General features: G+C 34.7%; 1 protein-coding gene across 7 annotated transcripts in view; it reads right to left on the minus strand.

Annotated features, from left to right (window-relative positions):
* YTHDC1 (YTH N6-methyladenosine RNA binding protein C1) overlaps positions 1 to 21,244 on the minus strand; it is a 35,712-nt gene that overhangs the window by 10,974 nt on the left and 3,494 nt on the right. For 2 of the 7 annotated variants that reach the window (XM_070262392.1, XM_070262391.1), the window contains exons 2-10: positions 19,670 to 19,704; positions 13,684 to 13,785; positions 12,971 to 13,299; positions 12,416 to 12,848; positions 7,862 to 7,951; positions 7,339 to 7,392; positions 6,684 to 6,778; positions 5,084 to 5,192; positions 4,884 to 5,001 (exon numbers count right to left, since the gene is read on the minus strand). In XM_070262392.1, the coding sequence (XP_070118493.1) occupies positions 4,884 to 5,001; positions 5,084 to 5,192; positions 6,684 to 6,778; positions 7,339 to 7,392; positions 7,862 to 7,951; positions 12,416 to 12,848; positions 12,971 to 13,276 (1,205 nt within the window). In that variant the 5' untranslated portion in view covers positions 13,277 to 13,299; positions 13,684 to 13,785; positions 19,670 to 19,704. The remainder of the gene's footprint in view (positions 1 to 4,883; positions 5,002 to 5,083; positions 5,193 to 6,683; positions 6,779 to 7,338; positions 7,393 to 7,861; positions 7,952 to 12,415; positions 12,849 to 12,970; positions 13,300 to 13,683; positions 13,786 to 19,669; positions 19,705 to 21,244) is intronic. The other 5 variants (XM_001501526.7, XM_005608739.4, XM_014738671.3 and 2 more) reach the window with 3 other exon arrangements.

Genomic DNA, 21,244 nt, shown 5'->3' on the forward strand with positions numbered 1-21,244 from the left:
TCTTTTATTAAGTGATCAACAAAGAGCTGACCCTTAACTAGGCAGTTAACACCAAATGAAAATAAGTGTCCCCTAACCTTGGTTCAGGACTGCTTTCTCAGATTTAAGGGTCCTCCCCTTTTCAATAAGGCAATATTCCCCACCACCTATGGAATGGCTCTTGACAATACAAATGTTTACTTATAAAATTCATATATTTGCATGTATTAATTATGCCCTCCACTTACACTACAGTGCAGTATCTATATAATCTAAACAAACCCTGGCTCTAAGCTCTCTGAGCCATATGGTAAAATGGCCTCACCAACTTAAGGAAGTATTTTTCATAGTTCTTTACCAACCTAGCACAATGCTGAAAGCAAACATGACACATAATAAATACTGGTTAGCTGTCAAATAATCATCAAAAATTAACAGCATTCAGTAAGGTTTTACCTATTTGTGCATAAAGTGATTAATGCCCAATTAAATAAATGCTTTAATTAAAGAACTATTTATATCTATGATACAAATAAAACTGCTCAGCCAACGGATATACACAGATGAATAAGATAAAGAGCTGCTTATATTACTAATCTTTCTTTCACAAGCTATCAAAGAAGAACAAGCCAGCCCAGACTATTATTTTGTAAAAGAATGGGTAAATAGCTACAGAAGTTTTGTTTTGTTTTTAATATGAATGGTCATATCCATTTTGGAGAGAAATAAAAATAGAAAGTTTCCTAGAAGAAGTGGCATATGGGATAAGTCTGAAGGAAACATGATCCAGGAATAGTCCTACGTAGGGAGGTAAAGCAGGGTCACATCTGAAGCAATGAGAAGGGTTGAGCAAAGACATAATAGAGAGGGAAAAACAGAAGCAAGTAATTTGCTCCAGTGGACAAACTATAAAACCATTTATTCTAATCTTAAAGGAATTTTCTTTAAGACGAATACTGAAGGTTTGAATTTCATATAACTTTTTTAAATCTCAGAAGAAATTCTGATTTACAGGAAAAGAGAAATATACCTAACGTTAAAGTAAAAGGTGGCATGCTCTGTTGTGAGAGTGATGTGAATGTATGGGAGAAGTAGACAGTGAGTGATGGAAAATGTCCACTAGGTATTACTAAAAGGCTTGGATTCTTAGACTAACACACATCTTACTTCACACAGCAAGAGTGGTTCAAGAATGTATATACATATATGTTTTTTCCTTCCCAGGCTGTCAGAGACAAAAAAATAATAATAATAAAACGACTATCATTAAGCTAGAACAAGTCCATACCAAAAGCCTAGAATATCCAGAGACAGATCTCTAGCTAACAATTCTTTGTATTTTAATACTTCCTGAGATTTTTCCTCTAAATTGCCAGATAAAAATCAGTAACAGGAAAGGAATAAATAAGCTAGAGCCACCAAAATACTGGAAGGTTACAAATTATTATTGCAAAGTTATCAGTGATATTTAAATATTAGCAATGGAATACCCAAGGTCCAAAATAAAGGCATCTATCCAGCTGGTAGAGTCATTTAGGGTTGAGATTCTTTGGTGGCATTGGTTCTAACCAGATACTACAAACATATGCCCACTGTTCTGATAAATTAGTTACTCCCAGCCAGGATATCACAGAGAACTGTGAGGCCTTAGCCAAAACAGGGCTCAGAATAAGTTAAGAGAACCTGCAGGTCTGTGGTCACCAACTGCAGGTCTGTGGTATCAACTGCAGGTCTGTGGTCATTACAATTAAAGAACCGCCAACCTAATAGTTACCTCTTGAAGAGACGTGCAATGAAGAAGCCTACAGATGGCTATCTTTACTGTGAGCACTCTAAAGATAAGGGGAATGACTCTCAGATTTAAGGGCTTTGATGAATAGGCAAATTTAACAACAGAACAGAAAACTAAAGCTCTTATGTACTGGATAGTGGTTTGGTTATCAAAATTAAAAGAAATATGGAGAAACCTTTAAAGGAAAGAAAAATGGGTTCTTTGGGATGGACGTGAAAGCAGTGAGTATAAAATTTAGAGTGAGTAGATTTAATTCTGGATGAATGACATTTCTTAGCTTCTAGCCTTATTTTGAGCTAACTCCCAGGAGCAACCTAAATAAGACACTTTTTATGCCTCCTCTCCTATCCACTAACATGCATCATCTGGTCTTAAACTTCAGTGTGCCTACAAAATAAGTGAACTATTAGGAATTCAACAGGTTTAAGGTGGGTCTCAGAATTCTGCATGTTAACAATCAGATAGTACTGATGGCAAGTGATCCAGGGAGCACACTAAAGAAACTTAAGTCTAGTCATTACTAAATCCAAAGGGAGCTTAAATAAAAGTCTAGTAACTACCATACCTGAAAAGAAAAATATTTATAGTAGTTATTATTACTGACAGCAAAGTCCTTAGCATTTATACTTAAAGTTTAAGTCTCTTAACTCTGAGTCGAAAGTAATTCTCATTTTATACAGAAAACTTAGAGTTCAAGTGACTTACCCAAGGAAATATCAATATAATATATATCACATGTCTTTAAGAACTCTTAAGTATTGTAAAATTACTCTTGAATGTTCTATAACTTGTAAGTATTAAAAAATTAAAGTTAGTTTATTTAAGAATAGTCTTTCTGGGTAAACCTAAAACTTAAATACAGTAACAACTTTACTGTCCAAAATTTTGCATGAAATGATAGTAGGATGGACTATTTTGATTTTTACCTCTTCTCTTGGTATATACATTCAAATAAGTTAGTAAAATAGCCAATAAGTCAATGAAGAGGAATACGAAGAGAATAATTTATGAATAAATTCCACCCATCTCCTAAAATTAAACAAATCATCTTATCAATAATTTGAAAATAAAGGTTAATAGAACAGGTAACATTCAAAACAAAATATGCTGCAACCAGTCTATAACTGGGTAATTATTTTTTTCTCCTATTCCTAAGAAAGCATCATTTCCAAATACTTTCCAGTGACACCGTTTCTAGTCATAAAACCACAAACTAAAAAACTTCTCCTGTGGCCTTTACAGTTTTCCATCCAAAAACTAAAACAAATGTCAATCTCTGCTAAGAAATAATCAGCACTTTGTTTTCTCTATAAACTGCCACCAGATTTTTAAATTTTATAACTTTAACTTATTATAACTTAATTACAACTTTAATTTCTAAAGAACTACAAATTTACATTTAAAAACTCTGGGTGCAATGGAGTAGGGGGCTATCACCTACAGTCTCATCACTATATCACATTTCAACAATATGCATTTTCAAATGTTATATAGCTTCCCATGTTGTGTTGGACTATTACGTCTGCATACTATATCTAAGTGACAAACTATAACTTACTTAACACATTTCCTATGAGAGAATTTAGACTGTTTCTAATTTTTTGCTACAGAAAGTAATGACAGGATGAGTAAAGATAATTTTTATACATATAGCTTTTTGCTACTCTATTGACAATTAACCTAATATATACTATTTCCACTGTATCACTGGCCATTGATCTTCATAGTTCCTCACTGTCCCACAGTAAATGTTTAAATCCTTAGGCTGGTCCACATTACTATTCACCTTTGCCTTTTGTTCTCTTTACTAACTATGCCCTTCATTAAAAAAGTGGCTCGCTATCCCACCCTCACCTCCCCCTCCACCCTATGGTTTGTTTCCATACTCTTCCTTGTGCTAGCCTGCCTTCCTGAATATGAATAGCATTTTTCCTTCTTATTCTTATCCAAATCCTTCATCCCCACCAAAATCTAACACCTAAGCCAACTCACAACTTATAAAAAATCCATATGGACCCTTGCAGGTAATTTTTATTTAACTAAAATAAATTTTATAAGTAGTAGATCTGTGCATGCTATATAAAGTTCATTTAAATAATTAGTTTTTTATGTTGTTGAACTCACTTTCTAGGTCCAAGATAAAGCCACTATTGCCCAGGGTGCCACGTCAGGAAACCAAAACTTAGAGAGCTCTCAAGTCCCTGTAAAGTCTTTGCTTGACCAGAAACGCAATTTATCCAGTCAGCCAATTCCCAACACCAAGCCAACTTGGGGCTTTCTCACCTAAAACAAGAGTGCCTATGTGGCCCCAACCAATTAGATATTTCCTATTTGTCTCTTTCTTGTTCTTTATTCTTTATCCTATAAAAGCTTTCTGCCTTCTGCTCCATTTTGCAGTTCTCCACAGGAAACTATCTCATAGTGCTAAATAAAGTTTGTATCAACCTACATTGACTTCTTTAATCAATTTTTTAACAATGTACAATCATTCGCTAAGGGTTTAAAATAAAGTAAAATAAATAAGGTAAAGTAAGGATATAAAAATAGTGCTAATAACTCAGTACTTAAAACAAGTCTGCTTTTCTAGAATATTCACATCTTAATTACTCCAGTTTCAGAAGATCACAATGCCAACTAAACATGGTTTGCTAACTTCCTTAAAAAACACTACTTGTTCACAACTAGTCAATTCCAAAATATTAGCCAAATCAGACTATTTTCCCATTTTACAGTCACTAAATGACATGTTAAATCACTAAAATTACAAATACATGCCAGGTAACATTCCAAGAAATTGTCTAATTCATCACAAATTTACTGCTTTATTACTAATACAGAGAACAAATGAAATACATAAAACTCTTCACTAAATAAACCTTTGCCCTTTGCATCCTATATTATAAAGATAGTGAACAACATAAGCTAAGTACATCGATGTTATTTTTACTTTAACATTCTTAAATTTCATAAATCCAAATCACCCTAAGAATGAGATCAAAAAAATTAAGAACAATAAAACTAAACAACTGTGGAATTTTAACACTATTCCCAGCTGGTAGCCCATTCAAAACAAGGGCAACTTTAATTATCTACACTGAAGTGCATAATTTACCTGCAAATCCAGTCAATTTTAAAGACACCTCCCAGCATTTTAGCATTCATTCCTGCTGGAAGTACCCAATGTATAGGAGATCCACCATGATGTGATTCTGAGGAAAGTCTTGCAAATCCTAAAGAAATCAAATCACAACATAATATATAGATGCTAACATAATCAATGTTTTTATATATCCAAATTATTTTTATTCTTACCTTGAAATTTTCCACTTTCTCTGACAGAAAATATTAAGATAACACTCCTTGCAGATCTGAATGCAGCATTTAATTTCTTCTCATTTACAGGCAGTGTGGACCACACACCCTATACAAATGACGTAAAGATCAGATTGAACTCTATGGAAATCTTTCATGTTTCCAATTATATTTCCAAAGACCAAGGCTAATGATAGTATTATACTTTAAATTCAAGTAAGCTGGAATGAGGGCCTTATTTATCAGCTGTCAAATAATGTAATAATTTATTAAAAACTCAGGAAAATTATAAAGAAAATCATCAACCTTAAAAAAATCATTAAAACAACTAGTAAACACACAGGGAGTTCAAATCTTATGGGCTACAATTCTATATAATAAAAAGTCACTTGTAATTATTTTAGTATCACAACCATTTACTGTGGTAAAAACATGTCATGTGAAGGTGAATCACAACATGTAGAACATTTTTCTTCTTGAAAAATCGTGCCTAACCAAATAATTAAAAATTATTGCATTGGTAAATCCATAGTCAAGATTTTCTGTCAAGTTTGTAGCGTTTCTCATTCTTTATATTTTAGTTGAAATTTTTATGTATCAATAGTTTGACTGAAGAGGCCTGTGTTTTACATAGAGCTGGAATACAGTTATTAACTTCTGAAGCACTTTAACCAATTCTTTGTTCATGAGAGATTAAGAGATAGAAGGGTAAAGTAAGGCAGAAGCTCTAATTCAGTTCAATGTGCTCATACAAACTAGATACCCTTCACAGTAAGTGCTTAAATACTTCTGCCTACATCCAGCTGCAGAACAGAATAAACTTATACTAGACAGTTAGTATGTTATGCCTTCCATTTGTAAAGTTTGATGGGTAATCCTCAAGTTAAAAATACAGGATAGTAATACTGACAGAAATATGGTTACAAAAATGTTTAACTTTAGTTTTAACTTTCTAAAAGTCAGTCGAAACTGTAAATTATTCATTTTAAACCAAGAAAAGAAAGAGATAATAGTCAGTGTAACAAACATGTACTTCTGTAACAAAAATATAAAAAAGGAAATTAATATCTTACAACATCCTACAGCAAAGGGTCATATTTTTGCTAAGCCTGAGGTAGACCTTTAAGCTGACTCCCCTTTTCTTCTAAATCCAAGTGATCTTAATTCTAAAAATAAACTTTCCATAAAGGAACAATTTCTTTTCAAGAAGATCTGAAGGTGTAAAAGAAGCATCAATATAATACAAAAATTGGTTAACTAAAACTTAAAAAATGTGTTAGTACAATAAATTAGCAAGTGAATGCAGAAACACAAAAATAAACAGAAACACAACTTTTACAGCACAAAATATAAAATATATATATTTTCAATATCAAAGACTTTGGCTTCTAATATTTCTTTTAAAAATTTAAAAGAAAACTCAAATTACTATTAGGGTGTCTAACCAGCCACAAAACAGACCCTGAGTGGCAACTGGGCTATGGATCTTCCCAGCTTTAATGAAAATCACAGTAACTTATGCTACTCAAGATATTCAAGTCCACTTTCCCATTTAAAATTTTCAAGATTAGAATAGTTTCAACAGAACTGATGCTGATACCTTAGCTTTGGCAAGAGAGACATTCTCATGGTTATTACTTTTTATGAGAAAAAATCTTGCATCCTGTAGGACATATTTGAGTTTACTGGTTTGATCTGAAAAAAAGAAATCCAAGACGATTAACCAGAGGCCATTACCACACAAAGGAGCATAAGTTACACTAACTGAAATTAGCCCTCCACAACCCAGCTAAACTTTTAAAATTCATAATCACCCATTCAACCTGGAAAGCTAAGCCACAACACATAATAAAGCAAAACTAAAAAAAGACACCAGCATTTTGCCAAAAGGTAAACCTAATCTAGTGATGTTCCGATATATCAGATGCATATTTAAGTATGAAAATAGCTACAAATTTTATATACTTCTTTTATATTATTCACAGACTCATAATAGACCATTATACTATTAAAAAGTATATGCCATACATTATATCCAAAAACTGTAAAATATCCTGAGATGTTTGCTGTTGTTCCACAAGATAAGCAGTAAGAAGTGAACATGGAGCGCTATGTAAAACTACATTATTAATTTTTCTTAATGTAATATATCAGAACATTACTACATTAAAACCAACTATTAATGGAGAACCAATAAGGCAAAATAATGACTTTATGCAGCATGCAATGAAAACAATTTCAAATTTAAATGATACCTTTTCGGACAGCACGAACGGAAGATGATAATTTCTCATGCTTCTTTTCTGAACCTGTATTTAGCCAAAGTACATTTGTTCAGATTGAGCTTTAATAGAGATAAGACAAAATTTCTACAGTCTTGTCACATAAAGTTCTCATTCAAGACAAATTATTCTTCCTGGCGCACCCACACACACAAAAAAATACTTCTCAATGTGTACGAGTGTTTTGTTTTTTGGGGTTGTTTGGATTTTTTTTTTAATATGTATATTTGAACAGTTTCCCACTCAGAAAACTAGTCACTGAATCATCATCTTCCAGGAAAAAAAAAGTGAAATTCCACTTAAGCAGTAACAGAACAGGATTAAAATAATAAGAAAAAGCTTAGTTTCCTCTAGAATTATTACACTGAAACATGCCAAAAATCAATACTAATGGACATCAACAAGTTCACACTAAACTACAGCCTCCACATACTTTCTGTAGATTATATTAGAATCAGTCAGATAACGATCACAAATAAAAGTGAAATGAGAATACCTGCATATGACTCCGATGCAGAGCTTCCACTTCTATCAAAAACAATTGGAGATATGCCTCTAGCTCTCTTCCTTTCCTTCTTTTTCTCATCTAAAAAGAATTCAAACAAGATGTTTTAAAACATTACAAAACATTACAACAGGTAACCAAACAAGAATGTATCATTATGTGTCTGATTTTTGCATCATCTCCAAGCATCAGTCATTGCTAATCTCTCTCCTGATCCCTCAATTTCCTGAGAAAAATGGGTTCCATTTCAAAGACACCCTTCAAAGACTAAGGACACGTTGTTTCTCCAGCCAATTTCAATCAAATAAAAACACATGGCCACAACTGAGAACTATTTATCCTATGTTATAAAGGTGGTCTTGAATAGTTTTCCAGGAGAGGAGGAAAAAACCTGCAAAGCACTTTTCTTTCAATAAAATTCACCATGTTCCCTTCTATGCATCAGGTACCACTGTTCTAAGTACTCTTTTTAAACAGTATACTATAATTCTTCATGCATTCGAACTCTGATTCTATCTTAGATGTCTGATGAACCCCAGAACCCAAAGCTTTTCAACTGTAAAAAAAAAAAAAAAAAAACCCAAAAATACACTGTACCAAATTAGTGATTTCATTCTGCTTGCCACTGCGTGCTTTTGTGTCTTCAATTTCTTCTTCCTGACCATTTCCTTGCTGGATTACTGCTCCTTTTTTCAAATTCAATTTAAAGTTTATTCCTAAAATCTTAATGATAGCCTATGCATTTCTATAAAATAACTGGGAATCCTCAGTAGACAGAAAAGGTTTGCATTAGCTGTCAAGTAAGAACCATTTCAAGCATAATTTGGAACTTTATAGGCACATAAACAAGAACTAAATGGAATTAAGTTCTCCTGGCTCTGTTTATTGGTTTTAATATATACCATTATAAGCTCCTTTACTTTTCAACTAGGAGATAGGAAGGAATATGAAGGCAGAAAATGCATGTACTTACTTTTATAAAAATAACAGCTAAAAAAGAATAATCAACAATCTTGCATACAATCTATATAAGGATTCTATAAATACAGTTAACTATTTTAACAACTTTAAATAAATTATCTCTCTTAACCCTCGTCACAAGCTCATGAGATACATGCCATTATTCTTATTTAGAGAAAGGGAACCTCAACTTAGAGGGGTGGTTAGGCAACTTGGCCAGGATTCCTCAATTCCTGGTAGAACCTAGTTTCAAATGAAAGTCCTCTAAGTTGAAAGTACAAGCCCTGAGCTCTATTTTTATTGAGCAAATTCTAAAAGATCTTACTACTATTCTTGAAAGTGGATTCTACGTCTAACTAGTTTAAAGATGGAAAACTCCAAGAACATGATAAGTTCCTTTTCTTTTAGTTTAAGCATCTTTGTCTTTGTAACTTACTACTGCTTCTCCATATTTAAATATTTCTATATTGAAGAAGTAGTTTGTAAATAATGCTGATTTTTTCCTAACTTAGAGAGCTAAAAGGGAAGAGCAAAGCAACACATAGTGGCACAATTACAGAGTCAAGCCTATTTAAAGCTAGAAACCATGGGGGCATGATATTTCAAATAACCAACCATGGAGAAAAGCACTTATTTCCAGGCTTTCTGGCTTTCAATAATGATACCTGACTTTCAAAAGTTTTAAAATCCTTTCCCTCAAGGCAAACTATAAGACTTCAAAGTGAATATACTAAAGCCTCTTGGTATAAAATGACTAAGAACCTCACTCAAATAGATGAGAAATAGGAGATTTTATCAAGTTCCAAATCTCCTTCTCATACATGTCTGTTTTGCTCACTGACTACAAATTCCTGTATAGTGCCTGGCACACAGCAGGAACTGGATTTCCTGAATCAATGAATACAACACCCACATGAAAGAGATTAGAAAAATAAAACTTTGTTAAATTTTTGAAATTATTTCTTTCAAAAATTCTACCATCTTTAATTTTTCCTCTTTGACTACCTAGGAGCCTAAGCACTATGAATTGATCACTAAGGACAATACATCTCTTGCTGCTGTTTAAAAATGGTATCTTACGGTTTCAAAGTATTAAAAGGATCTCTAAGATGATGCAGGAAAAGTAACAGGAACAGAAGAAAGCTCCTGCCCAAGTATTTTTATATAATGTTAAATCTAGCATTACCATGAGAATTCTCCAAGGATTTTTCATCTTTTTTGTACATATAATTCCCACTGCTCTTAAGTTTATGATCCTGTCTTCCAACTATTATTCTCAGGTCAAAAGAACAATGAAAGTCATCTAAACAAATAACTGTTAAACAAACAACAAAATGTGTCAGTTTTGTATGGAAGTTACTGAAAATTCTGAGAAAAAAATAAGGTAAAATAAACTGGAATCTAGAAAATTCACGACAGAAACTAAACTGTGATCTCTTTATTTAAAAACTGACATCTAATCAAGGAATTCCAAATCCACCCTTTTTCTTTTACACATTATAAATATACATTATCATAAACAGAAGGCGTCTAGTAGTTAAGATTCGGCACTCTCACAGCTGTGGCCCAGGTTCGTTTCCCAGTCAGAGAACCACAGCACTCACCTGTTGGTTGTCATACTGTGGTGGCTATGTGTTGCTGTGATGCTGAAAACTATGCCACCAGTATTTCAAATACCAGCAGGGTCAATCATGGTGGACAGGTGTCAGCGGAGCTTTCAGACTAACAGAGACTAGAAAGAAAAACCACTCACTTCCAAAAACCAACTGGCCATGAAAACCCTATGAATAGCAGCAGACATGGTGAGGGAAAATGAGAGGACGGTACAAAAAAGACTGGGCAAGGTTCTGCTCTGCTGTACAGAGGGTCCCAATGAGTCGGAAGTGACTCCATGGCACTAACAAAAATAAAAAGAAACTACTCTAACAAAAATAATTTCCTGCATACCACAGTCTCTAAAGCATGTTCTACATAAGGGATCTTCCAAGGAAAATCCACAAATCTTCCTCAATAAGGAAAGTAAGAGTTCCAGGTATCTCTTTTAAAACAATAAACCTCTTCTATTAACAGTTTTAATATCAAGGTTTTATAAAACTATTGGCTACCATTCAAACTAAAGTGTCTTATCCATAAAAATCTGAAGTATTATCAAGTACCTTGCTACAGTATCAGCATCATCTAAGGAGCTTATTAAAGATGCAAATTATGTTAGGTCCTATCCATTTAAGTCTCCCTTGTTTGACTTAAGACAAACATTCAAGTCTAAGAAATAGTGTTCCTAACATGGATGCCAAAAAAAAGATTCTTACAATAAAATGTTCCCTATCTCCCTATGGAAGTTTCACACTCTCCACAATAATGAATATTATTCATATTGCCAATGCAATTTTTATTCTCTATCCATTATAAATTATAAAAAATATCCCATCAGTTCGCAAGAAGTATGATGGGAGAGTAGAAGATTCCAAAAGTTTTTATATCAAACCCAATTAACTCATCTATCAGTTTAACTCTTTAACTCCCTTCAAAAACCTAACCTCCCAAATCTAGAACTCTAGTGAGCAAAAGGTTGAAAGCACTGCAGTTGTCAATCACTGGAAAACAGCTGGCCATGTGCTCTATCCTCTACACTATATCAAGAATATGATGCACTAACAATGTACTACTGAAATGATAAAATTCTATAATAATGAAATTCTAACTATCCTATATATCAAAAGAATAGGGTTTTTCTTGTATTCCAATGTTTAGTATATTTTCCTTATGTAGCAGATCTGGCTGCACCTTTACATAAAACAGCCATGAGAGTACGATCACCATATAGAGATCAGGAATCTTTAAGAACCCTGACCTCTCCTTGCTGTACCCTCTGAATTTCCTCCTAAAAGAGGGCCCTCTTAGCCGAATGACTGCAACTACCTACCATTCCTACACTTACATTGCATGATCTGACACGGATAAAGTGGTAGGGCATGTAGTATTGAAGGAATGACCTAAGATGGCTCTTACCCAACCTCTCCCCAAGAATTTTAGACTCTCATTTTCCATCCTTTACACCCAGCCCTCTGGGGATCCTGCACTCGTCAGTCCACAGATACAGAATTAGAAAAAAAGTTTGTGCTCCCAAGAGAAAAATAAATAAAAGTTTGATTTCTATTACTACATGACGTAGATCTAGAGGCATTTAACATGGCAATATTCTAATACCTAGCAGACAGATTCCATACGAATACTGTATAGTTCAAGTATATCAGTGTTTAAATAAGCTGTTGTTGACTAGTATGAAAATCTAAGAACTTACAACATTAAAGCCCGAAATACATTTCCTTACAGAGAAATAATCCGACTTGTGTTCATTAATAACACAATTTGCAGCTGGGAAATACCTTTACTAACATACGTAAATCTTATTCAAATGTATTTATAATATTCAAAAGCATGTAATTAAAAAAATCACACAACAGTCATTATTAATATCCTCATCTCCTCGAAAATTTTATCATTTAATTTAAACACATTCAAGAATAAAACCAACTTGGTCAATTTTTTTTTAAAAGACAAACTTTCACATATAAAAAGTAATACCTGATCCATCTGTGCCTGAACCAGATCTGACAGACCCATCTGTGAAGGACACAGACTCAGAATCAGAGTCGCTAGCCTCACTTCGAGTGTCATAATCATTTCCCTCTTCCTTCTGGTCTCTCTCATCCTGTTCATATTCTTCTTCTTCCTCCTCCTCTTCCTCTTCTTCCTCCTCCTCCTCTTCCTCTTCTTCCTCCTCCTCCTCCTCTCCATCTTCATCCACCTCTTCATCTTCCTCTGCATCTTCCTCTACCTCTTCATCTTCCTCCACATCTTCCACCCCTTCCTCCTCATTCTCCGTGTTGTTGCCTTGCTCATCAGAAGAACCACTGCTGCCAGTCTCACGGTCAGAGCCATATTCTTCAGAGTTCACTTCTTCCTTAGAAGATTGGCTGGATCTGCTTGCACGTCTATCCACTTCAAGCCCAATTCTCTGATGTTTAAAGAAAAAGGGAAATCAGCAGTCATATAACAGACAAGGTCACAGTGAATAAATAGTTCTAAAGCCTCAAAAACAACTGCTTTCCATTTTATATCCGCAATAACATTTACTACCTCAGAAGCATCTGGTGTAGGAGATTTGGCCCTCCTTTCAGGATCCCTTTTCCGGAGACAAGTTTTTTCAGGTTGACTCTTGTAAGGTTCTCTGGAGGCACTGCTTGACAGACGGATCTTCCGATCAGCTTCTAGACGTTTGTTTCTTTCAGACCTTTGATAGTCCTCATTTTTATATTCTGTGACCGACTTTCCTTTTGTACTAACTATTCTTTTGTTATTGCTAACTGATGAGCTCAATGGCTTAGAAAGCAACTGTCTTGAATGAACAGAAGGCTTTTGTCGCTTGGTGTCAGTAGATTCCATTCGATCACTTTTTCTTTTTGATCCTTAAAAATAAAATTTAAAAAGAGACACATAAAAGTGTTTGCATATTCCATTTATTTCACTAAAGATTAACAGATAACATATATCAAAGAGGGAAAAACCCTCATTTCTTCAAAATGTCTTCTGAAATACTTTTACTCCAAAGTTAAGAACAAAGAAAACATAACTTTCAAATACTGGAATAAACTCATGTTTTTGAGATGTCTCAACACATTTGAAAAAACAAATTACTCTTACTCATACGGAATTGAGTACCAGCTTGTCATGATTGTGCTTTTGGTGTTAACTGCCTCAAGGAACAAGTACAAAAGCAAAGTCACATTCTTAAGAAATTAAATCTCTATTTACACTGTTATTTCAACAAAAATAATAGAAATCTTACATACCCTTTTTCTCATTTTTATCTTGTTCACTCTCTGGATTATACAGTTCATCATCTTGTTCTGGTACTTCAGTCAAAATATCATCTAGAACATTGAGTTCTCCATCTGAAAGCAAGAAAATTAAAAGTAATAGGAAAAAATCATTATCATTAAGCATTTACTTTTGGGTACTTACTATGTTGAGGCGACAGAAGTATGAAAACATAACCCTCAAGGAGCTTTTACTTCAGGATCAAGACACAAGAATAATTCCTATAAATAACCATACAAGGTAAAAGACATGATACATACAGAGCTCTGGTCTACAAAGCCAGGAGTATACACCCCACAGGATACGAAAGGATACACTGGGGTACAAAAAGAAAATGTCAGGACATCTATATTTGTATCTTATCCTTTAATGTCTAATTTTTATAACTGCTTTAAAATGTGCACAATGAATTAGTGTAGAAATACATGCGTATAACTTATAAATAAATATACATTTATCAAGGACTGTGTACTCCCCACAAGATACTTACTGATTACCAAGGGAAAAATAACTTTACAGTGGAGAAACCAGGCAGACTCCAGTAACCAAATAATCAAAGTTTATATCACCAGTAGTGGCTCAAATCAACATAATGGACCTCCTGGTATGATCCACTAAGAATAGAACAACAATTCTGTGATATTCCTATGCAAAACGCAAAATAAGAACCTATACATGAGGAAACATCAAACAAACCCAAATTAAGGGGCATCTAAAAAATGTCAATGTCATTAAATTACAAACACTAAAGAACCACTCCAGATTAAAGAACGATAACTGAATATAGCATGTGATCTGAGAAATAACTGGGAAAACTAGCGAAACTAAGAGTCTGTAGATTATAATAAATATCGATGTTAATTTTGTGATTTTGACAGTACTATAGTTAGGCAAAAGAAAATCCTAATTTTTAGGAAATACATACTTAAGTATTCAGGGGCAAAGAAGCATCATGTCTGCAACTGACAAACGGTTCAGGAAAAAAGTGTGTCTACGTGCATATATCCATATATACACACTGAGAGAGAGAGAAAGAATGAGAGAGAGACAAATGTGGTAAAATGTTAACATTTGTGGAATGTGGTTGAAAAGTAAAAGGAAATCCTTTGTACTATTCTTATAGCTACATGTTTGTCTGAATTAATGTCAAAAGAAAGTTAAAAGAAAAAAATAATTGATGTGCTACATTATCAAAAATGTTTGAGGGGTCTGTCCCATAGCCAAACAGCTAAGTTCATGCAAATGGCTTCAGTGGTCTGGGGTTCACTGTTTTGGATCGTGGGCACAGACCTATACATCACCCATCAAGCCATGCTGTGGCAGCATCCCACACAGAAGAACTAGAATGACTTACAACTAGGATATACAACTAAGTACTGGAGCTTCGGGGCGGGGGGAAAAAAGAGCAAGGCTGGTAACAGATGTTAGCTTAGGGCCGATCTTCCTCACCAAAAAGCACATCTTAAAAAAAAAAGTTTGAGGCTGCTGGTATGGACTATAAAAGAGTGACTTGTTCAGAAGAGAACTACTGACTATAATTAACATATTCAATGATCATGAAAACTAAGAACTCAGTTTTGTCACCCCACCCTAATATGACAAAATAAGTCTTAGAAATACATACAAATATTTACTACTTTAAACTCATTCTTTTTTTTTTATAATGCACTACAGCTCATGGTAAATGTGTTGAACACTAAGTATTCTGGCATCAAAAATATCTTTCCAAATTTAAGGAGAAGCAAAGGGAAGTACAAAGTCATTAAAACCAATGAGATAAGACAATTGTATTTATTGCTCCAGCCAAAAACCGAAGCCCACTCAAAGTACAGCAAAGGCTATTAAGCCGATGTTTAAAAAACAGGTTAGATGGGGGCTGGCCCTGTGGTCGAGTGGTTAAGTTCGCGTGCTCCACTGCAGGCGGACCAGTGTTTCATTGGTTCGAATCCTGGGCGCAGACATAGCACTGCTCATCAAACCACGCTGAGGCAGCATCCCACATGCCACAACTAGAAGGACCCACAAAGAAGAATATACAACTATGTACTGGGGGGCTTTGGGGAGAAAAAGGAAAAAAATAAAATCTTTAAAAAAAAAAAAAAAGGTTAGATGGGATTCAAATTTCCCCAAAGGGGAATAGAAATCAGTGACTAAAGAGAACTAAAATAGTTTAACGTTGGCATAATGAGGAGGAAAGCAAGGTTACTTAGCATGTGTAAAGGTAACATCTTCTGTATTAGGAGTCAGATACAGTCGCTATTTAAGAAAATCTCAAAATTAAGTATGACTGGAACAGCAACTTATTTCTTTGGGTAGCAATAATGTTTACTGGTACTTTATCATTCTTCTAAACTGAACACATACTATAAAGATTGTTTTTATCTTTTTTACTTATTTTTTTAAATGTTATTTAAAATCAAGATATGCCAACCAGAAATCTCATCTTCTGGACTCATGTTTTCACTAAAGAGGAAATTTGCTCAAGATCTGAATGGTGGCAAACAATTTTTAGACTCCCTATTATAAACAAAAAATAAAATCATATAATCCGATAGAAAAACATCCACATACTTAATGATTGTTGGATCAAAGCTCTCTAGTCAGTAAAACAGTGGGTCTAACAGATCCTGACAAAATCAAATATATTCATAGAAACCAAAAGAAAAAAAACTATCACAACAAAATAGCTAATTAAGCAAATATAGTGCTACACAAATCTTTTCATGAAATCACTAGTCCTTAATTAGAAAAATCAACCCAAAAGCCTGAACATTCACAGGAAATTATATATTTTACGTGGTAAATCTAACACAGAATGAAAGAATTGTGCAGGTTAATTTAAATCAATTTAAATTTCAGACATGCCTAAATCATGGTTTCCCTATAAAAAAGGGTATTATTACTTAAAAAAGCTTTAACAAATAATTATATTAGTCAAATTCAGAGATTGGTTGCAGGTTTAGAAAGCAGCTACAAATTTTTAACAAAACAAATATTAAACAATGTTTTCTTTTTAAACATTTTATCACTTTGACATATATAGTATATATGTATCATACGAAACACATAAGGTATTTTTTATCACCCATTACTTTGCAGAAAAAGACACAAGCTCAGAAGTTTAAGTTAACCAAATTCACCTGTCTAGAAACAGACGGATAGAAGTCTAACTTAGGCTTTCTAGATCTAGGGTTGAATGAGATGGGGAACATTAAAACCACCTTTAAACAAAGTTTAAGGAAACAACAAAAACGCAATCTATTAAAAAGCTTGTGTAATTTGAAAATTAAAAATTTCAAATTAGCACACCAGAAAGCTTTGTATTACCAACATCATAGCATCTTAAATTTAAGATCAACCATAACATCCTAACTTGATGGTCTATACATTCTTATCCATGTTATAGTCCATGACACCAGTAACCTAACTGGTTTTATCACAATATTGGCAAACTAACACCCGCAAGACAAACTCAGCCCATGGCCTGTTTTTGATGACCCACAAGATAAGGATGGTTTCTGCATTTTAAAGGTTGTATTTCCAAAAAGAAGCCAAAAAGATGGGGCTGGCCACGTGGTCGAGTGGTTAAGTTTGTGCGCTCCGCTGCAGGCAGCCCAGTGTTTCGTTAGTTCGAATCCTGGGCGCAGACATGGCACTGCTCATCAGACCACGCTGAGGCAGCGTCCCACATGCCACAACTAGAAGAACCCACAACGAAGAATACACAACTATGTACCAGGGGGCTTTGGGGAGAAAAAGGAAAAAATAAAATCTTTAAAAAAAAAAAAACGCCAAAAAGAATATATGACAAAGGCCTTATGAGGCCCACAAAGCCTAAAATATTATTTACCACTGGCCGTCTACAAAAAGTTTGCTGACCCAATATAAATGACCACCTTTTAGGTAACTTTTCTCCATCACTGAAACCACTTATAGATTTACTGCAATATAACACATAGGAGAAAGACATTTAGACTTGGAAGTAAGAAAATCCAGGTCAGCTATTAAGAGCTAAGTATCCTTGGGAAAGTCCCAGCCCGAGCTCCAGTTTCTTCCCTTCTGATAAGAGGCATTTGGAATAAAAAAGATCAGTGTTTTGGGAAGGAAAGAGAAGGGCAGTTATTTGAATCTCCTGATGAATTTTTCAACCTATAACCCTTTCCCTATCACTATTAGAGTCTAATAAATCCTGCCTGCCACAAACCTTTTGTTAACGATCAGGACACATGATATACAAAGTCTGGTCCAGAACACAAAACAAAATCCTCCTTTTTCACTAAGACAAATATTTACATGTTCTAATTATCTACTGCTGTACATAACACACCACCTCAAAACGTGGTGGCTTAAAATAACACAATCATTTGTTATTATTGCTAATGGCTCTGGACCTCAAGGAGGGTCTCTCATGTGGCTGCAAGTTAGATGGCAGCTAGGGCCAGAATCACGTGAAGGCTTGCTCATTCACCTGTCTGGCTGGTACCTAGGCTGGGAAGAATCAAAACAGCTGGTGCTTCTAGGGCATTTCTTTCCATGGTCACTCTCCATCACGGCAGCTTCAGAGCACACAGACCTCTTACATGGTCGTTCAGGGCTCTAAAGATGTATGTCCCAACAGAGAAAGGGCCAGAGAGTAGCTCAGCAACACTGCCAGAGTATTTTATTCAGAGGCAATCACAAAAGTCTACCTAGGTTCAAACTAAGGAGACAAAGACTCCACCTACCATTGAGAGAAGCGTCAAACACTTGGTAGATGTTTTCAAAACTACACTGTCTACTTAGTTTTGTTTAAACTTAAGGATTTTAATTATAAACGTAAGGTGTATTTTTGAAAACCAAAACCTGATTTAAAAAGGTGAGAGTTTACAGTATTGGGTTATAATATAAAGCTAACTTATGCTGCTTCCTCTGACCACCTCTTTCATTAGCTAGTAAAAGTACACTCTGTATATATTTTAATTCATTTTTTCAATTTAGAATGTATTACTTATAAAGAAAGGAATGATTATTTAAAAATTCTCAGAAGCAACTGCTGTTAAAAAACTAATCATTGGGGCTGGCCCCGTGGCCCAGTGGTTAAGTTCGCACGCTCCGCTGCTGGCGGCCCAGTGTTTCATTGGTTTGAATCCTGGGCGCAGACATGGCACTGCTCATCAAACCATGCTGAGGCAGCGTCCCACATGCCACAACTAGAAGGACCCACAACGAAGAATATATAACTATGTACTGGGGGGCTTTGGGGAGAAAAAGGAAAAAATAAAATCTTAAAAAAAAAGAAACGAATCATCATAGGCATATCCTTTTTGGAAAGAAATAATTCTCTGTTTAAGAGATAAAGTAATAACCCCTAGTTTTCTAGGGTAACTTTCTTTAAACTACCTCAATGAATGTTTTAAATTGCTCTCTCTGTCCTGAAATTTAACATTATTCTGTACAGACATATGTATGTATATATTCAATTACTTTATAGTAGTTTGACATCAGCACCCCAACCTAACAATATTAACAGTAAAACCAACAAAGGTTAGCAACTGCCAAGTTAGGAAAATTTCTACAAACATACAATTCATGTACTGTAAAAATAACTCTAACGCTGTATTTCTGTGAGATAAAGCACTTCACATTAAGTGTTTTTTGCTAAGTCTACATAAAGAACTATACCAACTAGTCTTTAAAAATCATTTTAAAACCTCTAAAATTGTGTTTAAGATGCCACAACAAAATGAATTTTTACACAATGCATCAGTGTAAAGAATTAGCTCAAATGAAACACAAACTGTTTCATTTAACAGTATTCCCATTTACAGCTAAAGTTTGAACCATTCAAAACTTATACACTAACAGCCTATAGGATGAATCTAGCTCTTGGACGCTTTGTTTTTGAAAACTCCAATATAAAAATCCAGACCCTACATTTTTTTTAAAGGACTCTTTGATGATAAGGGGCCCAGATCTCACCTGAAAAAAACAGCTGGAGCAGTCTTGATAGACTTCTGTTAAGACACAGAGAAGGTAACACATGTCAAGGTTTCGCATGAGACAATCTAGGTTTATACCTGGTAAATGAGTGTATTTACTAATTCTGCCTGAACAAAGGACATGTTTGCTCGCCCTTTTTTTTAACCTAATACAATTACCTTTGTATTAAGCAAGTACTTTACCTACCTGACCCTAGTATGCATATAAGGCTGTCACTCCTGAGTAACTCTGATGTTAAATAACTACAAATAAACTGAAGGTTCAGTTCAATAGACGCGGAGGCACAGGGACACCAAACTCCAGTTTTAGCATATACGATACTTTGTGAAAGAGTAGGAATGCTTAAGAGGACAAGCCTACTCAACTACAGTGGATTAACCGCCTTTGACAGAATGCAAGCACCATATTGTTCGGATCTTCCAAATTTTCAAGATGATTCCCAAATTCAGATTTTTTTTTGAAACTGTCTGACTTTTAAACGTCGCCTCAACTAAAAACAAAACAAAACAGGCTGCTGCTTGCTGGATTCCTCTGTGGAAGTGCAATCATCTGTGAATGTTTTGCATTCACAACATATGATACATATAGACTTCATTATCATCACTGGTGCAAACTAGCACATCTTAGTTATCAACACAAACTACCAGCAAACTGAGCTTTAAGAAAAAGGTACAGAGACAGAGGTATAGGAGGAAAAACAAGGAAATCAAAACATCATTGTTTTTACAGCCTGTTCAAAAACTGACAAGATGTTAGAAGTAACAAGGCTTGGGGGATTTTTTGGGTTTTTTTGCTGAGAAAGATTTGTCCTGAGCTAACCTCTGTGCCAATCTCTATTTTGTATGTGGGTCGCTGCCACAGCATGGCTGCCGCTGAATGGTGTAGGTCTGTGCCGGGGAACTGAACCCAGGCCGCTAAAGCGACGCCAAAGCTGAGCTCACCCAACTTAACCACTAGGCCATGGGGCCAGGCCTAAGGCTTATTCTGATGCTTGCAGGGGGGATTTTTGTTTGTTTTAGATAAACACAGGAACTTAAAAATCTAACTGGCTTTCAAAGTAGTTTAACCTTTAGAAGGTTATGTACATAACAAGAATTCCAAAATAAAGCCCACAGAATTAAAGTGACAGACTAAAATCTTTACAATATACCAAAATCACACTTTCATCTCAAAATTCCTGGCCCAAGAAGTCCATAAACCTTAATCCTAGCATTATTGGTCTAGAAAATTAACCTTTATCTGAAACAGTCCATTTATGGACCCAGTAAGCTTCTAGGTGAGGAAATACAAAGTACTAGTTCTTTTGGGGTCCAAAATCAGACTAAGACCAAGAGAATTTAAAGAAAGAAAACCAGACAGTTAAATATACTACACATTTTGTTTTCCAACACATGGCACTGAAGTACGTTATACGTTTACATTCACTTAATATAGTTTTAGGGGAGTTCGGCCATGAAGCAAGAATTCCTGGAACCTCCCCTTCTATTACATTTTACACTAGACCAGTCTCTCCAGTTACTTTTTCGTCATTCAAAACTGTCATTCCTCTAAATG

Source organism: Equus caballus, chromosome 3, assembly GCF_041296265.1.
Source record: "Equus caballus isolate H_3958 breed thoroughbred chromosome 3, TB-T2T, whole genome shotgun sequence".
In the NCBI taxonomy this organism is placed as follows: domain Eukaryota; kingdom Metazoa; phylum Chordata; class Mammalia; order Perissodactyla; family Equidae; genus Equus; species Equus caballus.